The sequence below is a fragment of the Pneumocystis carinii genome (assembly GCF_001477545.1).
Source record: "Pneumocystis carinii B80 chromosome Unknown supercont1.3, whole genome shotgun sequence".
Lineage (NCBI taxonomy): Eukaryota > Fungi > Ascomycota > Pneumocystomycetes > Pneumocystales > Pneumocystaceae > Pneumocystis > Pneumocystis carinii.
The window spans coordinates 355,261-372,094 of record NW_017264715.1 but is presented as its reverse complement, the minus strand read 5'-3'; the positions used below and the strand labels follow the sequence as shown (position 1 = coordinate 372,094).

Genomic DNA, 16,834 nt, shown 5'->3' with positions numbered 1-16,834 from the left:
AAAAAATAGCTATATTTATTAATCATATACTTAATATCTGAATAAAAAGCTTATATTTTATAAAGTTTTTGAAAATAATTTATCTTAAATATTTCGTAGAAGTGTGGCCGAGTTAAAATATTATTAAAATATAATTAGCTGATTTTTTAATTAAAATACAAGTATTTGTATTTAAATTATTTTAATATTTTTAAAATTATGTGTATAATATTATAGAACATTATAATTTGACAATAAAAGATTTTTTATAAAATTTAAAGAATTAATTTTGAAAATTCCAGATATTAACAAAATTAAAGTATTATTGAAATGATCTAGTAATAAATAATAATAATAAAGATAAAGAAACAAATACCTTGAATATTTTACGTTAATTACCATAAAAAATATTTATTAAAACCAATATTTTTATTTAAATGCTTCTAAAGGAATAACACCTTTTTCCTATAATAAATTAAATAATAAATATAAACAAAGAGATAAAATACTTTCAAAATATTAAAATTATTCATAGCTTGTTCCATATTCCATTGATTTTGTTCTAAACACATTAAAGAAAATTTCTGATTAAGTCCTGTTTTTTTAGAAATCTCGTTCAACATAAATTGCTTTTGTTCTTCATGTGTATTATTTGAAGATAAAGTTTCATTTTGTTTATTTGTACAAAAGCTATTATTACCCCCATAAGGTCGAATAATAAGCATATCACTTCTAATAGTAATATTTCCATTATCAGGCCCAATAATAAAAGTTCTATCATATGACTTTTTGACTTCTCGCCTGCCTCCTAACTCAAAAAAAATACCGTGTAATATAATTTGTATGCCAACCAAACCATTCGGATCTGAATCTGTTGATAAAATACCTTTAAGTGACCATGCATCAACGCAATATAGATTTGAATCGGTAAAATTATGGCGAGTTTTTGGCAATGTAGAAAAAGCTCGAGAAATATCAGCATGACCAATATTAAGTTTTGAAATTCTTGCATCTAAACTGTTTTAAAATTTTTCAGAAAAAAAGAGAGAACCAACCTAATGATGACAATCGCGTAAGATTCCTGCTCATAGAAATATATTCTGAAAATTGAGAAGAACTATACGAAAACACACCTGGTTCCCTTTTCCTTGGTGCAACTGTATTTACTGATATAGAAAATAAGGCATCTTGATTATATAATGAAACAGCATTTAACCTATCATTATCATATAAAGAAAAATATCTATATGATGAGTTAAATGTAATTTAAAGGACAGATAAAAACACTTTTCTAAGAACGCCATAACTGTATTTTTAGTAAGATCAGATTCAAAAAAACTACCACAAATTTCTTTAGGCAATGTAGTCTTTTCAGAATCATTAACTGAAGAATCCTTAATATCGAATTGAATAGTTTGCGTCACTGGAATCATATCAAGTAATTTGAGATTTGAAAATCGTTTGACAATCTCAGAACGATAATTAATTTCATTTCCTTTTTTGATTTCATTTTCTCGAATTTCATTTCCAATTAATATAAGTTCCTGTAAATTTGGAAGTTTATCTTTATGAGACCAAATATCTAAATCCTTATAATGTTTAAGGAGGTTATCAGCCAAATTGAGATTTTTAAGATTGGGATATGTTTGAGCTAATGTAGATATATTAATAAGAGAAGATATTTTATTAGACGACAAATTGACGCTTATAACCTAAATCTAGATTAAATAATTATTTCTATATATATATATGAATACATTACATTTGGAAATTCACGTTTGGCTATCTTCATTAGAGCAGGAAATGTTTTAATAGAAGCCAAAACAGAAGAAAACATTCCACCATTAACAAGTATGGGGTTTGAATGCATAGATGACAAATCTAGTGTTTTTGTTTCATGAATATATCTGCTAGAAAGAAATTCCAATAAAATATTAATCGTAGACTGTTTAGTTACTGGAGCTGAGGGTAAAGATTCCGAAGCCATAGACATCGTTTGATCTTTTTGAGTATTAGGTATTGATATATGAAGCTTGAAATAAATATTTAACAAATCATATTTTATATAAAACTTACATTTTTGCCTGCAAATCTAGATCCAGAAAGTTTAAGAAGAGCCCGAGCATTTGCACTCGATGATACTGATGCATAAAGTATAGATCCATCATAATGTAACTTTATTCCATAAAATATTAAAAAAATAAAACCCATTCATCATTATTCATACATTTGTAATTAATACATGGCATTTACGAGAAATAAAGCCAATCAAATCATTTTCTGTACCCCCATCATAACCTGTAATCTGATATTATTTTATAAAATTTTTAACTATATATATATCGTTTATTTTACCATAATTTCCGTTGGTGTATCATGAAAATGGCCTTTAAATGCTTTTTTCGTATGGCCTGATGTCTTATAAGGATTACTATTCAATCATTAGTCTCCTTAATATATTTTTAAATAAAAAATATAAAAAAATGCGTACAATCTTTCTTTTAAACCACCTGTATCGTCTGTCATAACTATATCTCCATCCCTTTCAACTGGATCTACCACATTTTTCCCCGCCAAACGTCCCTGGCCTCGCCAAGACATACGGCCACCTCTTTTTCGACGTTGACTCATATCCTTTAGGTATAGATTACCTTGAAAAAAAACGAACAACTTTACACTGCCTTTTTTTTAAACGTTAACCCCAAAGATATCGATTCGTCTAAAATTAAACTTGTATAATTAAAGTTATAAGAAAAAAATGACTTTTTTCAATATTTTCTGTTATTTTAGAAAAAATATGCAGAATTCCTGTGTTTTCAAGTAAAGCACTAAATAATTGCATTGAAGTAATTTGAAGATTTTCATTAAATTATAGAATGGCAGTGATGAATTAAACTGCAATTCATATATTTAATGGAATATATGCGTAATGTATGAGTTGCATATGTGTAATATATGCGTTGTATATGCGTTATATATATATATTGTTATTTATAATTATATTGTTATTAAAGTTTTCCTGTTATACCAAATCTTAATAGCTATGAATTGGCCTTTTTCTCCTTTTAAAGAACGTTTGTAGCCTTTTTATCTTAAAATTACAAGTTTAATGGAGATTTTTTGTATAATTTATGAACGATGATTGAAATGAATTTTCCGTTTGTAAAATTCTGGGATTTAAAGTTCTTTTATAGTGAATATTGAAATATTATATCTTTTATATTAAGTTTTTTACATTATTGGAGATGTATGATTTTATCTGTTTTTTTTCTTAATATATATTACGAATTCTGTGTATTTTATATTTTGTATTTTTTTATAGTAGAAATTGGAATTTGTGTATAATTGATATTTTTTATAGTTATTTTAGCTTTGTTATATATTGAGTAGAACATTATTTAATTTTTTTTAATGTATATTTTTGAAATTCAGTATTTATATTATAATCTACCTAATCTAATGTTAATATATGTTTACAATTGTTGAATACATGATATAATTGAGTATATAATTTTTAAAAGAGTAAAAATGGGATGAATTATATGTTTTATATATTAGATATTTTAAAAGTTTAAAAAATAATGCAAAAAGCTGTATAGAAAGTTTTTCTATGCATCTATTGAAATAATATATTATTTGCTAAATAATAATTGAATTGTCTTTATATACATTTAATATTTACATAACCATTTAAATAGACATTATTATTATAAATCTCGCTATTATATAATTGTTTTTAGAAAAACATTCAGTTAATGACTATAAATAGATTTTTAGTTAATGAAAGCTCTAAGTACTTGTATTAATTTATAATTTAAATACTATTAAAACATTTGACATATTTATATGAAGTTATAAAGAAATATTATGCATGTTTTTATATAAATTTGAATCTCAACTATTTTAATCCCGTTTCTCATTTTCAGTATATATCTGTTTTAACATTTGACGATGCTCAATAATATCTGTATCTATAGAAACAACAGCGCTCAAAATACTATCTATATATATATCTCGTTTTTTGCGTTTATAATGTAATTTTGGTCTTATAGTTCTATTAACGTGATAAAGCCTAGAAGCTAAAAGGTCGAAAGCACCACCTAAGGTAGCTTTAATTTTAAGAATACAACGAGATGATTTAGCAATATCATTTTCTGGATCAGCGGGGTCCTGGATAGAAAGAAGAAATGGCTGATTAGATTTAGACCATCCTCTTGATCTCTAAAAGTATATTTAGATAATATTTAAGTTTAAATGAAAGAAATAAACCTTTGAAAAATATTTTCCTCCATTATTAATACAAATACCAACTTCGTTATAATTAAACAATTTCCCATAAAGCTCAAAAAATTCCATAAGAAGAACACCAAGGTTGTCCTGCTCTTTAATTTCCTTTGAGAGAAGTTTTGGATGTCTTTGTAAAAAGCTTATAACAAGACAAATAATAGAATAACTTCCTAACCCTCCTAAAAACACTTCATTAAGGCCCCTCATATTGAGAAAATGCTTTATAAACATAACAAGAGGTTTTAATGCATAATGATCTTTCATAAATTGTTTTATAATATTTGCTGATACTAGGCCTCCTGGTTTATTAAATGAAATATCAACATGAATCTGCGTTAAGGTATCAATATATTTAATAATAGGCACAGTAGCACCAGTAATAACTTGAATGTCTTTTGCAACATTTGAACTACGTAAATAACGAGAAAGTTTATGCAAATCTTTTTTAGTCTCATAAATCCTAGAACCTAAAGAAAGAATAACAAGGTCAATGTCACTAAATAGTTATTAAATTGAATTTAAAGATTCTTATTTTACCTAGTAGGTAGATATAACATCGTATCGAATGAACCAAATGCACAAAGCTGCACATTTTTCCAATGTTTTTGAATAAGTGAATCTATTCTCTGAATAACAAGTTCTCGAACAAAATGTTCTTCCTTAGTAGGTGAAATAAAATCTGAGAAATCCAATATCTCACGATGAAGACTAATTATTTCAATCTGAAATTTTTGATAGAACAAAAAAACATACATACGAGAAACACTTGTCTCTCCTGAATAATCTTTTACCCATGGAGCTTCTATTTCACGCCGAAATCGTTTATTAGCAAGTGTATCATTTTCCATGTGTTTTCTTTTAAAAAAACTTTCCATTTTTGCTGCTGTTTTTTGAAAAAAACTTTTCTTAGTATTTGAAGGAGTGAAAGATTCTTTCTCAATCTTTTTCCATAATTCTTCATCACTAAAATCAAATTTAATATAATCTTCTTCTTGTGCAAAACTATCCATTATAATAGTCGATTTTTGTCAGAAAAAAAAAAAAGAAAAAAATAAAGAAAAAAATATAAAGATGCAAAGTATGATCCAATTGTTTTCCTTCAGTGTTTTATAGACTTTTTCTAAATAAATTATCAAGACTAAAGCGTTAGTTATATTGGTTGTTAACCAACCAACCGAGTTGTTGTCATGGAAACAGTAAAAAATATGTCACAACCTATACTGAATAATACCTTATTATCTCTTCATTAACCAGATTTAAAGCACTTATGATTAGCACATATCGTATTTGTATTCCTTTCTTATATATTTTTTAAAAATTTGCCATTTGTACTATATAAACGGTGAATTTGTAAAAATACCATAATAAAAAAGTATAATTATTATCAATTCAGATAATAGATATTTCAAGCCATATCCATCAAACATATTAGAATATCTATGCCGAAAAAATAGTGTTAAAGATTTTGAAAAAATTTTGTTAAATAAAATGTTATTGTAAAAAGAATATTTAGACCAAATTTTAAACATTTTATAATGCTCATCCTGTATTTTCCTATCTATACACTCATATACATTCTTTTGAAATGATCATTGGTGTATTAAAATTTACTAAGAATCTTCAGTGCGACGCTTACCACCTTCTTCAAAAGGTGCTTGAGTCCTTGCATGATTTAAAAGCTCCATAATTGGTTTTCCATGAAGAACCTTCTAGTATAATGTTATTAGTTGTCTTTTATTTATCTTGTTATCCTACCATAAAACATGCTTTATATGCCTGAAATAATTCGTTACATTCATCAAGACTGCGAGAACCTTGAAGAAACCGATTAGTGTACCAATTATTAAAACATGTATCATATCGTTGCTTAAGTTCATTACACTCAGGATTAATACTTGATGCCATATAGTCTAACAAATAAAAATAGATATTTTATAGAAAAAGAAAGTTGAAAAAATATCTGGATGTAAAATATAAAGAGTTTCTGAGTATGAAGTTATAGCAATTAAAGATAGTCACTATTATATATAGTTATTTTTATATATTTTTTAAGTTTTATAAGTAAATATTTTTAAAAATGGGGTTGAATTTATGTATTTGTGTTTAATTATTTTCGTTATTTTAATTTATTAATTATTTATTTATGTAAATAAATCTCGAAATTTCATGGTCTGAGAGGGTAGCAAAGTGGTTACTGCGTTGGCTTTAGGCGCCAATGTCTTCGGACGCGCGGGTTCGAATCCCGTCTCTCTCAACCTTTTGAAAATATTTAGTATTCTTTATAGATTTTATCTTTGTAAAGTTTTGAGTTCTGTTTTTGTTTTTAAAAGATTGTTAATATTTGTGAAAACTAATAAACTAAAACATATTCTTTTCATATATAAAATAATTTAAAATTTAACTTTTTAAGAGAAAATTAAAGTCTTAAACATATATATATATAAATATAAATATATATAATATGCTTTTATTCTTATATAGCTTAGGTAGATCAATTAATAAACAATTATATGACATTTGCAATCACCTATTTTAAGTGCCTATATCGTAGATCATATAACGTAGAGATTAAAAAGAAAACTGCAATTTATATATAAATCATTAACTTTCTGAAAGTTGATTCTTATTTTTTGTATAAACTTTATATAAGTGACCAAATAATGCTTATTCTGAAGAAATGGTTGTTATTGTATACAAAATATAGTAATAATAGAAAAAAATCATGATTTAGAAGGCAATCCTAAAAGAACACTAAAAAAGTAAATATAAAGAATATATATGAAAAAAAGAAAAAACCTAAATTGACCACCTGCTCCGCCCGCAACGATTACTTTATCTCGTATAGCTGTGTTATCGATTTTTGTAGGAACCTCAATATCGTTACCAGAAGGACCTTGGCCAACTTGATAACTTTCTCCAAAACCCCAACTCCATACACTTCCGTCATCTTTAAGGATTGCAAGGTTATGATGTGTACCACAATAGATTCGCTTAACATGAGATATTCCAGGTACTTTGGTTGGAATTGGTACAAATCTTGGCCGATCTGAAGCGTCGTGAACAGTATAATTGGGTAAAGATGATCGAGGGATACCAAGCTGATTTGCATCAAGTCTTCCCCAAACGAGCAATTCACCATCTAGGGTCAATGCTGCAGAATGATGCTCACCTCCTGTTATATAGACAACATTATAATGATCTAAACTTTCAACATGTGTTGGATTAGATACAACAGCCCCATCTTCTCCTCCAGAACTTTCAATACCACATTGTCCAAACTGATTTAGGCCCCATGAAAATACTTTTCCATCATGACTAATAGCAAATGAATGATAGGACCCTGCTCCTATAGCCTTTATCTTTTTAAGTCCAAATTCTCGAGGTACAAGCGCATTAATACGAGTTCGCTCTACAACACGATGACCTAGTTGAAATTGTTGGCCATTCCCCCACGAAAATACAGATCCATATGCTGTAAGTGCAAGTACATGATCTGTTCCACATACTACAGAAACTACATTTTTGAGTTCTTTTATATGAACCGGACGACGCGCAACTTTAATTTGAGGCGAAAATCCAAGAATTCCATCCGAGCACTACAAAAATATCAACATTAAATACTTTTTTCCTTCGTATTCATACTCTAAATGATCCCCATGCGTATACTTGACCTTGATCTGTAATCGCTACACTAATACTATCTCCACATGCCACTCTCACTATTTTTACCCCATCTGGAATACCTTCAACCTTATCTGGAATACTGTCTTTGGGATTTAGCATTTGTTCATCATCACTTTCTGGATCTATTTGATTCGTTTTCCATGTCGTATCTCTTCCAAGGGCTCCTTGATCATTTACTCCCCATGTATATACATTTCCTTTATAATCTATCGCCGCTGAATGCATCCCTCCAACTGCTATATCCACAATTCCTACTGTATCATGAGGTAAAAGTGGATTAAGTCGCGGTCGTTTCACTACTCGACCTGTAGGCTCCGGTCCTAACCCCAATTCACTCATAGAACCTGTTCCAAAAACAAAAACACATAATTTCTCGTCTTTTAATACAGGCATTTCATTTATAAATGGTATCGATGGTTTTCGTGTTACTTTTTCCTTTGATCTATGTGATCGTAATGATATAAACGATCGTTTAACCTTCAAATTCCCCAATTCATCCGAACGTTGAATTGAATCCAATGTCAATGAATGCGTATGAGATATTTTCTTTAAATCCCCATAGGATTTCGTTGTTTTTTTCAAAATTCGATCTACTTTAGATATTCCTTGTTTCGCTTCACGATTTCTTGTCAACGGAGGCGCCATTTTTTGCCAAAAAAAAGAACACTGCAACAATTCCTGCCTGTGCAGTTATAAAATACGTGGATTCTCTTCAGATAACCACTAAATTTACTATTTTTTTATACTTTTTTAAATTTCTGTAATATTTTAGACGTTCGTAAGACGTTAGACGGTTAAAAAAATAACGTTTTTATTAACGTCTTAAGAAAAATATTTAAAAATTAAGAAAAATCTTAAGAAAATCTTAATAATTTAATAATATTAAAGATAAAGTTTAAGAAAAGTTAATATTTATTATGTCAAAAAATTTTTTTGGTAGTAATCAGACAGGAGAAGACTTGAAAGTAAATTAATAATATTTATAAATAATTATTTATGAAAATAATAAGTTTTATCCGTCAAATTATGGAAGTCATGGAAAGGAAATGTTTTTGACAGATAAACGAGATGTAAATATGCAATCATGTATGCAAGATACATCATTTGGAGTTTGGGAGAATAAGATGGGATGGATTGCAGCATTTGGTACAGGAGGATATCCAAATGAACCACCATTATTAGAAGGTAAAAATATAGGGAAAAATAGTAGATCGATATATATGATGATATGAAGAAAAAAATATAGAATATTGAATGAGGAATTTATCATTATATATTTTAAAAGATCTAGATTTATATATTTTAAATGATTATTGCAAAAGAATTTTATTATAAATGATTTTTATTTATTTTTTTTTTGATATTTTCTGGCTAATACATTAATAGAATTGGGAGTTAATTTTCTGCATATCAAGGGAAAGGTTGTACTTGTGTATAAAAGTATTTTTTTTTACTTTTAACAGACATTGGCTGTATTAAATCCATTGAAAAGTGTCGATGATCATATTATGGATGACAGTGATTTGGCAGGACCAATTCTTTTTTGTCTTCTTTTTGCTACTTTTCTTTTATTGGTAATGATTTGAAAATTGTGTGTTAATTTTTTTTTCTTATTAAATAGAGTGGTAAAAGGCATTTTGGCTACATTTATGGCGTTGCTCTTCTTGGCTGTATTTCTCTTCATACGATTTTTTCTTTAATGTCACACCGTGGCTTGCATTTTTCACGTACTGTATCAGTACTTGGATATTGTCTTTTACCTCTTGTTCTTACGTCTGCATGTGGAGTTCTCATTTCCATGGAGTTTAGATATTCCTTTCATTAAAGCTATTACTAATACATTTATAGTGGACTTGTTGGATATATTGTTTCTTCATTTGCTATTCTTTGGTGTACTTATAGCGCTAGCGCTATGTTTGTTGTAGTAAGTTTCATTTTATTAAAAATTTATTTTAAATTTCTATTTAGGCCTTTCAATTAAACGAGATGCGATTTTTAGTTGCTTATCCTGTTGCATTATTTTATTCTGTTTTTGCTGTTATGACTGTATTTGCTGAAAAAAATGTTTATGTTAAATCTTAGTCAATTGTTAATAAGCATTTATTTGAATTACATTTTCTTGATATATATACTCAAATAAACCTCTAAGAAATACATATTTTTTCTTAAGATTTCACTTATATATATCTACTTTTTTATCATTCAATTCATATTTCAATGAGTGATGAAATAGAAAATAAAAAAGATACAGATGTTTTCAATATTTTAAATGAACTCATTTCAAAGCAACAGAAAAAACAGATATCAGCTGTTTCTAAACAAGATCATACATTTTCAACAGAAAGTTCTATTAATTATAAAAATGATGATTTAAAGCAATCTACATCTTATTCTCCAAACTTTATAGTAAAACCAGATGTTGATCCAGCATCTATTGAAACATATCCAAGCGCATTGCGTTATATTATACAATTAACTATGTGGGATCCATCTATATTAAAAAAAATTAAAGAAATGGTAGAAGAACAAGCAAGTTATGAGGAAAAATGGTTAAAAGATAGAGAAATATTGATTGAAAATTTAAGAAATAAGCAAAAGGCAAATGAAATTGTGTAAGTTTATGTATATTTCTTAAAAAAAAAATTAACAATTTAGTTCAAGCTTAACAGGTGAAGAAGAAAAGGTGTGTTAATATTAAATAATTATATTATATTTTAATTAATAAGGAATTTGAAAAAACAATAGAAGATGAACTTCTTTTATATGATTTAAAGATACACAGAGCTTTACGGGAAATGTCTAAAGCACAAGAAAAAGAACTTCAGAAACTCGGTATACCTTTTTTTGTCAATACAAAAAATAAAATAAGTATAGAAAATAAGAAAAAAGTTATTCAACTTCTCAAAGATCTTATTTCTAAATAAAAAATAATAAATCTTACTTATTAAACCAAAAATGTTGCTGGTATATTTACAAATGATATCTATTTGAATTATATAATATATAAAAAATATTCGGCATATTAATACTGACTATTTGACTTTATTCTATAGAGTTAGTTAAAATGTATGTAGTTTTATCGACGAATTTTTTTTAAGAATCGAGTTGTATAGGGTCGTAAGGGTGCTAAAATTAGAAGTATTCCAGTAATAATAATAAATATATATATAAATGTCATATCTTTTATAGATTCCCTTTCTATAAAACCATTAATATTATTCATTATTTTTCCCTTATTCGTACGAAAACATATAGTGGATATATCTGTATTTTCTATCAAATCTTCTGGATTCTTAAATTGTATATTTTGACAAATTGGAAGACTTTGTTCAAGACAAAATTCCTTTGTACAGTCTTGACATGGTTTATTCTTTATTGTTGACTCATTTAAACGCAAGATTGTTGAATTTCCAAAACATGTACATTTGCAGTAAGAATAAATTGCTCTAATTCCCTGTTTTAACTTAGTTTTTTTTCATTATTTTATAAAATATTAACTGGAAATAATGATATTATTAAAATAATGTATATAATAAGTGTTTTTTCTTTATATTTCATAGAAATATTTCTTAATATTTTACTTAATTTTTAAGTTTAAAATTTTAGAGGTTATCGAACAGTAAGCAACTTAAGAAAATCTTAAGTTTTAATTATTAAAGAAATTTAAGGGTTTTTTTAATAAAATACATAAAAACTGTTATTTTTTATAATAATTTGTTTAGTTTTTTAATAATTTTTAAAGATTTTTTTGATCTTATTAATTGGACTATTAAATTTTCTAATTATATTTTAAATTGTTAAAGATTAATATGAAAGTGTTTGGTCTTGGATTTTTTGACATCATCCATAGATCTTTTATAATTTTTTTATCTGGATTGACTGGTATTTTTATGTTTTTTTTTAAAAAAATGATGGGATATTGATGATATAAGTCTATGGAACAGTAAATGTTGGTTATTTACTTTATAAAAGAAAGAAAAAAATCAAGACTATTGAAGATCAGATTCGAGAAGTAAATACGGAATGGTTTAAATGAGTTTTTTTAATATTTTTTTCTTTTAGGGACTTTTACCACCAATACCTGTAAAAAAATCTATATCTCATGATAAAAATGTTTAAAAATTAAATGAGATTTTATAATATTTCTATAATTAATACATGAATGGCACTAAAAATGGAATTTTGATTGTTAAATAAAGGAATAATGAAAAAACATTGACTTAAGCTGTTATCAAAATTGAAACTATAACAATAATTCTTCAATTTTTAATTAAAAAAACATTTAAACTTTTTATACAGCTAATAAAGTATTTTCTATTAGTTTCTCTGGGTTATGAAGGATAAATAAGTAAGAATAAAGTTTTAAAAAGTTTTAAAAGAGTTACAGACATTCTTATTTATTATGTTCTTATAATGTTTCAATTATATTACTTAAATTAATGGAAAAGATAATAAATAATCAGAAAAATTAAGGTTTTTAAAACTTAAACAGAGGAAATAATTTTAATATTATAATAGTTTTTTTAAAATCAAGAAACATTAAATTTTAAAAAACATTATGGAAATAACATATATATATATAAAAGAAAAATTACTGCAACACTAGTATACAATAAATGATTGGTAAACAATTAATCTTATGTATTAATAGATTTAGTTGATCGATACGGTGGGTTACCCGCCTATATATTATGGGTAATGATGGTGGAAGTATTCCTAAGCGTGATGATTTGATCAAAGATGCAAAGAAGTTAGAAAATTCTGAAGCAACTCTAGCAACTCAGCTTCTTCCTTGGTTTTGCTGTAGTTTTTCAAAATTACCTTTATCCGAGCCTATTGTTAGCTGTGGTCTTGGTAGACTTTATAATAAAGATATATTACTAGAATATCTACTATCTTTTAAGGAAAAGGGATCTTATAAGAGAGTACAGCAGGATAAAGGTTTATCTGTTGACTCTGATTCAATAGAATATGGAGTATCACATATTACGACATTAAAAGATGTAAAAGAATTAAAACTTAAGGCAAACCCGGCATATAGGATAAATTCAACATCTAATAAGAAGGTATTTCATGGGGAAAATCAAGTGGGTCGTTGGGTTTGTTCAGTAACTAATCGAGAAATTAATGGTCATGCAAAATTTGTATATCTTGTACGTTGCGGACATGTTTTTAATGATCAAGTGTTAATAAATATCAAAAGTAATGAATGTTTAGAGGTATCTTAATATTATTATGGAAAATAAAGGTTTAATGAAGAAAAAGTGTGGTATAGAATTTGCAGAGGAAGATATTATTCCATTAAATCCCAAACAGGACGATTTACCTAGATTAAAAGCACGGTTACAAGCGCTTAAGGCAGCAGGGCTGACACATACATTAAAACCGATGAAGCAATCGAGAAAACGTAAACAAGAATGTCTTGGAAATGATTTACAACAAACGATTCCTTCTAAAATATCCGTTAAGACAGCTGAATTATCTACTAACAAATAAATAACCCCATAATAATGTTGATATATGTAGTTTAAAAAAATATGATCGTTTAGCTAGTATTTTTTAGCTAGTATATCGTTTAATGGTACTTCTATCAAAAACGATTCGCCATAGATTATATTATAGACTATTATTGATATATAGTTTCATTATTAGCAATATTTATTTCCACCAGGAAATAGATCCCATCCCATCTTTGTTACATGATGCCTTCTAGTTTAGATAATACTTTTATTTATTAATAAATCCTACCGTCAAAGTATATGGAACATGTTCTTGTTCACATGTATGGTTTGGAGCCACATGTGGATTAATATTAGAAAATGTTTCGCTTTCTATAACAAATCTAATTGTTTCTCCTGTATTTAAAAAGAGATCTCCATGATCACTATGCCAAATCCAACGTTGTTCATCAATATCACTATAATATATCTAAGATTTTTTTTAAAAAAAAAAAGAAATAAATACAATTCACTTTCTTTCCATAAAAGACCCTTTGGAATAAAGATATCATCAAAAAAACCCAATGAAACTTGATTTTATCAGAATAAAATTTTTTATTTTAGAAAAAATACCTTTTATGCCTGAATGATAAGAACTTTGTATTTTTCCAGTCAAAACTTCACCAATAAAAGGGCGAAATACAATTAATCTGAACTTAACTATGTTGTCTTTTAGTTATTTTGTTCAATAGTTTCTTTAATTCCTTTATAACCTGGAATATACGCACATCCATCTCCATATTTTATTAATGCTTTACCACAATAAAGAATATCAAATAAACAGATACACAGACCCGTATGTATTACTACCTTATAAAAATTGTTAAAAATACTTAGATTTATATTTAATATAATACTTTATTTGCAAATTTTAGATTAATTTCATCTTTAAGTGCTGTCATTGTCTGTTTTCTAAAAGTACAAGGAGCAAGACGAATTGTATCAGATAGAACAGTTAATATAAAGGCCATATTTATTTATTTTTATATGAATACAGCTGATCAAGCTGTTTAAAATTAATTAAGCTTAATAATGAGGTCGTAAAATAGAGGAAAAGTTTAAGTTAAATTTTATAAATATATATATTATATATTATTCCCCGCAGGGAAACAGTAGATCTTCATATATAGATAATAAATATTAGTAACTTGTTATATTTTTCCTTATATTCCATATTTTTTTCTTTAGCGTCTTCTGTCTCTTCTAATTGGTGATAAACTTCGTGTAGGACTACGATCCTTGCCTTGTAAACGAAGGTATTTTCTCTGACTAAGCTCAAGATCACGAAGAAGTGCAGGACTTGGTTTTTTTGAATGCATAAAATTACAAAATCCACCTCTCATACATTCAGATGTTTCATGTTGACGACAACAAGCTTCTCGAAAATCTGTAACAGGTGACAGTTCAGCATAGACAGGACGAGCTGCGTACCATCTCGAATTAAGAGAATCGACCGCTTTTTGTGCATCTTCTTCATATTTAAATCTTGCATAAACATTTCCAATTAAATCTGTCTATTAGGACAAAAAAATGTTAAAAAATATAAGCTTACGGTCTCCAACATTATCACAGACAACAACCTTTTCTAGTTCTCCATATTTACAAAATTCTGCATACATATCTTCATAAAAAGAGTCAAAATGTTGTGCAATTTGCTGTTCATTTAATTGATTATGTTGATCATGTGCTGGGTTCTATTTTAAAGCAAAAAAAATCAATAAAAACAATATAAAACTGACTTTAAGAAAACCTGATAGAGATTTGGACAAAGAATAGTCTGTGAATATGATGGTTTTACATGTTTTCTTGAACAACGATCTCCATGTCTACATGCTCCAATTTTACTAGTAGAAAAACTTAGTATAAAAGAATAATAGGAAAAGATTTTACAAGTAAAAAGAACAGTTTACTTTATCTTGTTCTGTTCCATAAATACTGGCAAGAAAAGATGCCATTTTTAATTAAGTTAGTGATGTTTCGTAAATTTGATATAAAATATTGAAAAAGAGATTAAAGATAAAGATATTAAGAAAATATGGAAAATAATACTTATAGACTTAAGATAAATAGGAATTTATGTTTAAAAAAATATAATTAAAAAATATTGTATATGAAAAAATTAATTGTTATAGTATAGAGTTAATATTATGAGTATTAATATGTAATTGAATAATGTATATAGAGTGAATTAGAATATTAATATTTGTATATTTTTTAAATTAAAAATTAATCTTTAGATATAAAAGTTTTTTCGGTATATTTTCTATATGAATATTATTAGTATTTAAATAGATATGAAATCTCCTAAATATCTATGAATATGATCAATTGTTTAGAAAAATTTAATAATATATGTTGTATCTATTTTATCAATGTATAATATTGTAAAAATAGCTTAAATATAGGATTTTTAGAAAGTATCTAGATAGACTTGCTAAATTTTTAATTTTTTTATTAAAATATAATAACATAGAATGTTTTTAAAATATTTTGTATGATTTATAATTTTGTTAAAGAATTTATAGGTGATTTCAGAGATTTTATGAATTTAAAATAATCTATTAAAAATATCCAATAATTATATGATTAAATAATAGCGATATATAATATGATCTTGCTTTTTATAAAAGTTTATTGGTATATGTATTAGTTGTATTATAATAAATCTTATTTTTACAAAAAGTTAGATATTAAATTTTTGTTATTAGATGTATATATTGTTGGAATATATTTTCTAAAATTAAAATCATAAAAATGATTTTTTATTGTTTTTTTTTTTAAAAAATATATTATTATATCATTATATTTTTGATTTAATATATTTTTATCTACATGAAATATAAACTCTCTAGACTTTTATGATAAAACGTTCTTATTAATCAATTTATTAAATATATTACTTAAATCATTGGTACTATTTTGAAATGATTTATATAGATCAAAAGATGTATTATAATAAATATTAGAATAATATATTAAATAAATATAAAGATGATATATTAAATAAATATAAGAATGATATATTAAATTAAATATATGTAGCATTTAAAATATTTTTATTTTCATAGGAATGCCTGTTGAATGAATATAATTCTTTAAATTTTTAATACTTTCTTTTAATATTGATCTTAAGAAATAATTTTGTTATGCTCAAATTTTTATCAATATATTACATAATAATATAAAAAAAATGAAATGTTTCTGCTTTATACTCTTCATATAATATTTTCTTAAAGACTTAAATTTTTTAGAAGATATTTCTTATTTTTGATATTTTAAAATTAATATTAATCATAATTTAAATTATAAATATAGAAAAATATACATTTTGTATTAAAATATCATAAAGCATAATTTAATTATTTAAAACTTTTTTATAATGACTC

At 25.9% G+C, this 16,834-nt stretch overlaps 11 protein-coding genes and 1 non-coding gene across 12 annotated transcripts; 5 read left to right on the top strand and 7 right to left on the bottom strand.

The window, feature by feature from the left end:
• Window positions 1-362: 362 nt before the first annotated feature.
• Window positions 363-2,669, bottom strand: T552_00765 (hypothetical protein). The gene is made up of 9 exons (XM_018369367.1): window positions 2,471-2,669; window positions 2,335-2,410; window positions 2,207-2,284; window positions 2,056-2,154; window positions 1,742-2,011; window positions 1,267-1,691; window positions 1,035-1,222; window positions 489-991; window positions 363-444 (listed from the first exon to the last, which is right to left on the bottom strand). The coding sequence occupies exons 1-9, from the start codon at window positions 2,608-2,610 to the stop codon at window positions 409-411; spliced, it is 1,815 nt and encodes a 604-aa protein (XP_018227081.1). The 5' UTR covers window positions 2,611-2,669; the 3' UTR covers window positions 363-408.
• Window positions 2,670-3,836: 1,167 nt separating this feature from the next.
• Window positions 3,837-5,322, bottom strand: T552_00764 (hypothetical protein). The gene is made up of 4 exons (XM_018369366.1): window positions 5,020-5,322; window positions 4,804-4,974; window positions 4,249-4,762; window positions 3,837-4,200 (listed from the first exon to the last, which is right to left on the bottom strand). Exons 1-4 carry the CDS (start codon window positions 5,274-5,276, stop codon window positions 3,883-3,885), a joined length of 1,260 nt encoding a protein of 419 aa, XP_018227080.1. The 5' UTR covers window positions 5,277-5,322; the 3' UTR covers window positions 3,837-3,882.
• A 509-nt stretch (window positions 5,323-5,831) lies between these two features.
• T552_00763 (hypothetical protein) lies at window positions 5,832-6,219 on the bottom strand. The gene is made up of 2 exons (XM_018369365.1): window positions 6,022-6,219; window positions 5,832-5,975 (listed from the first exon to the last, which is right to left on the bottom strand). The coding sequence occupies exons 1-2, from the start codon at window positions 6,169-6,171 to the stop codon at window positions 5,877-5,879; spliced, it is 249 nt and encodes an 82-aa protein (XP_018227079.1). The 5' UTR covers window positions 6,172-6,219; the 3' UTR covers window positions 5,832-5,876.
• A 220-nt stretch (window positions 6,220-6,439) lies between these two features.
• Window positions 6,440-6,520, top strand: T552_05010. The gene has a single exon. It is a non-coding gene; the product is annotated as a tRNA-Leu (tRNA).
• A 420-nt stretch (window positions 6,521-6,940) lies between these two features.
• On the bottom strand, window positions 6,941-8,639 carry T552_00761 (hypothetical protein). The gene is made up of 3 exons (XM_018369364.1): window positions 7,909-8,639; window positions 7,063-7,862; window positions 6,941-7,017 (listed from the first exon to the last, which is right to left on the bottom strand). The coding sequence occupies exons 1-3, from the start codon at window positions 8,593-8,595 to the stop codon at window positions 6,987-6,989; spliced, it is 1,518 nt and encodes a 505-aa protein (XP_018227078.1). The 5' UTR covers window positions 8,596-8,639; the 3' UTR covers window positions 6,941-6,986.
• Window positions 8,640-8,821: 182 nt separating this feature from the next.
• On the top strand, window positions 8,822-10,074 carry T552_00760 (hypothetical protein). Its single transcript, XM_018369363.1, has 7 exons — window positions 8,822-8,915; window positions 8,961-9,135; window positions 9,337-9,371; window positions 9,414-9,524; window positions 9,572-9,753; window positions 9,799-9,874; window positions 9,919-10,074. Exons 1-7 carry the CDS (start codon window positions 8,868-8,870, stop codon window positions 10,030-10,032), a joined length of 741 nt encoding a protein of 246 aa, XP_018227077.1. The 5' UTR covers window positions 8,822-8,867; the 3' UTR covers window positions 10,033-10,074.
• A 52-nt stretch (window positions 10,075-10,126) lies between these two features.
• On the top strand, window positions 10,127-10,917 carry T552_00759 (hypothetical protein). The gene is made up of 3 exons (XM_018369362.1): window positions 10,127-10,562; window positions 10,606-10,633; window positions 10,677-10,917. The coding sequence occupies exons 1-3, from the start codon at window positions 10,168-10,170 to the stop codon at window positions 10,872-10,874; spliced, it is 621 nt and encodes a 206-aa protein (XP_018227076.1). The 5' UTR covers window positions 10,127-10,167; the 3' UTR covers window positions 10,875-10,917.
• A 109-nt stretch (window positions 10,918-11,026) lies between these two features.
• Window positions 11,027-11,508, bottom strand: T552_04084 (hypothetical protein; the record flags this gene model as incomplete). The annotated part of the gene is made up of 2 exons (XM_018372135.1): window positions 11,027-11,404; window positions 11,449-11,508. The coding sequence occupies 2 exons, from the start codon at window positions 11,506-11,508 to the stop codon at window positions 11,027-11,029; spliced, it is 438 nt and encodes a 145-aa protein (XP_018227075.1).
• Window positions 11,509-11,713: 205 nt separating this feature from the next.
• Window positions 11,714-12,115, top strand: T552_00758 (hypothetical protein). Its single transcript, XM_018369361.1, has 3 exons — window positions 11,714-11,832; window positions 11,883-11,962; window positions 12,013-12,115. The coding sequence occupies exons 1-3, from the start codon at window positions 11,760-11,762 to the stop codon at window positions 12,067-12,069; spliced, it is 210 nt and encodes a 69-aa protein (XP_018227074.1). The 5' UTR covers window positions 11,714-11,759; the 3' UTR covers window positions 12,070-12,115.
• Window positions 12,116-12,534: 419 nt separating this feature from the next.
• Window positions 12,535-13,492, top strand: T552_00757 (hypothetical protein). The gene is made up of 3 exons (XM_018369360.1): window positions 12,535-12,555; window positions 12,602-13,169; window positions 13,216-13,492. Exons 2-3 carry the CDS (start codon window positions 12,642-12,644, stop codon window positions 13,444-13,446), a joined length of 759 nt encoding a protein of 252 aa, XP_018227073.1. The 5' UTR covers window positions 12,535-12,555; window positions 12,602-12,641; the 3' UTR covers window positions 13,447-13,492.
• A 70-nt stretch (window positions 13,493-13,562) lies between these two features.
• On the bottom strand, window positions 13,563-14,465 carry T552_00756 (DNA-directed RNA polymerase). The gene is made up of 6 exons (XM_018369359.1): window positions 14,306-14,465; window positions 14,162-14,258; window positions 14,022-14,108; window positions 13,915-13,978; window positions 13,699-13,867; window positions 13,563-13,656 (listed from the first exon to the last, which is right to left on the bottom strand). The coding sequence occupies exons 1-6, from the start codon at window positions 14,417-14,419 to the stop codon at window positions 13,609-13,611; spliced, it is 579 nt and encodes a 192-aa protein (XP_018227072.1). The 5' UTR covers window positions 14,420-14,465; the 3' UTR covers window positions 13,563-13,608.
• A 121-nt stretch (window positions 14,466-14,586) lies between these two features.
• Window positions 14,587-15,449, bottom strand: T552_00755 (splicing factor U2AF 23 kDa subunit). The gene is made up of 4 exons (XM_018369358.1): window positions 15,339-15,449; window positions 15,199-15,292; window positions 15,001-15,142; window positions 14,587-14,958 (listed from the first exon to the last, which is right to left on the bottom strand). Exons 1-4 carry the CDS (start codon window positions 15,401-15,403, stop codon window positions 14,633-14,635), a joined length of 627 nt encoding a protein of 208 aa, XP_018227071.1. The 5' UTR covers window positions 15,404-15,449; the 3' UTR covers window positions 14,587-14,632.
• Between the last annotated feature and the right edge of the window lie 1,385 nt (window positions 15,450-16,834).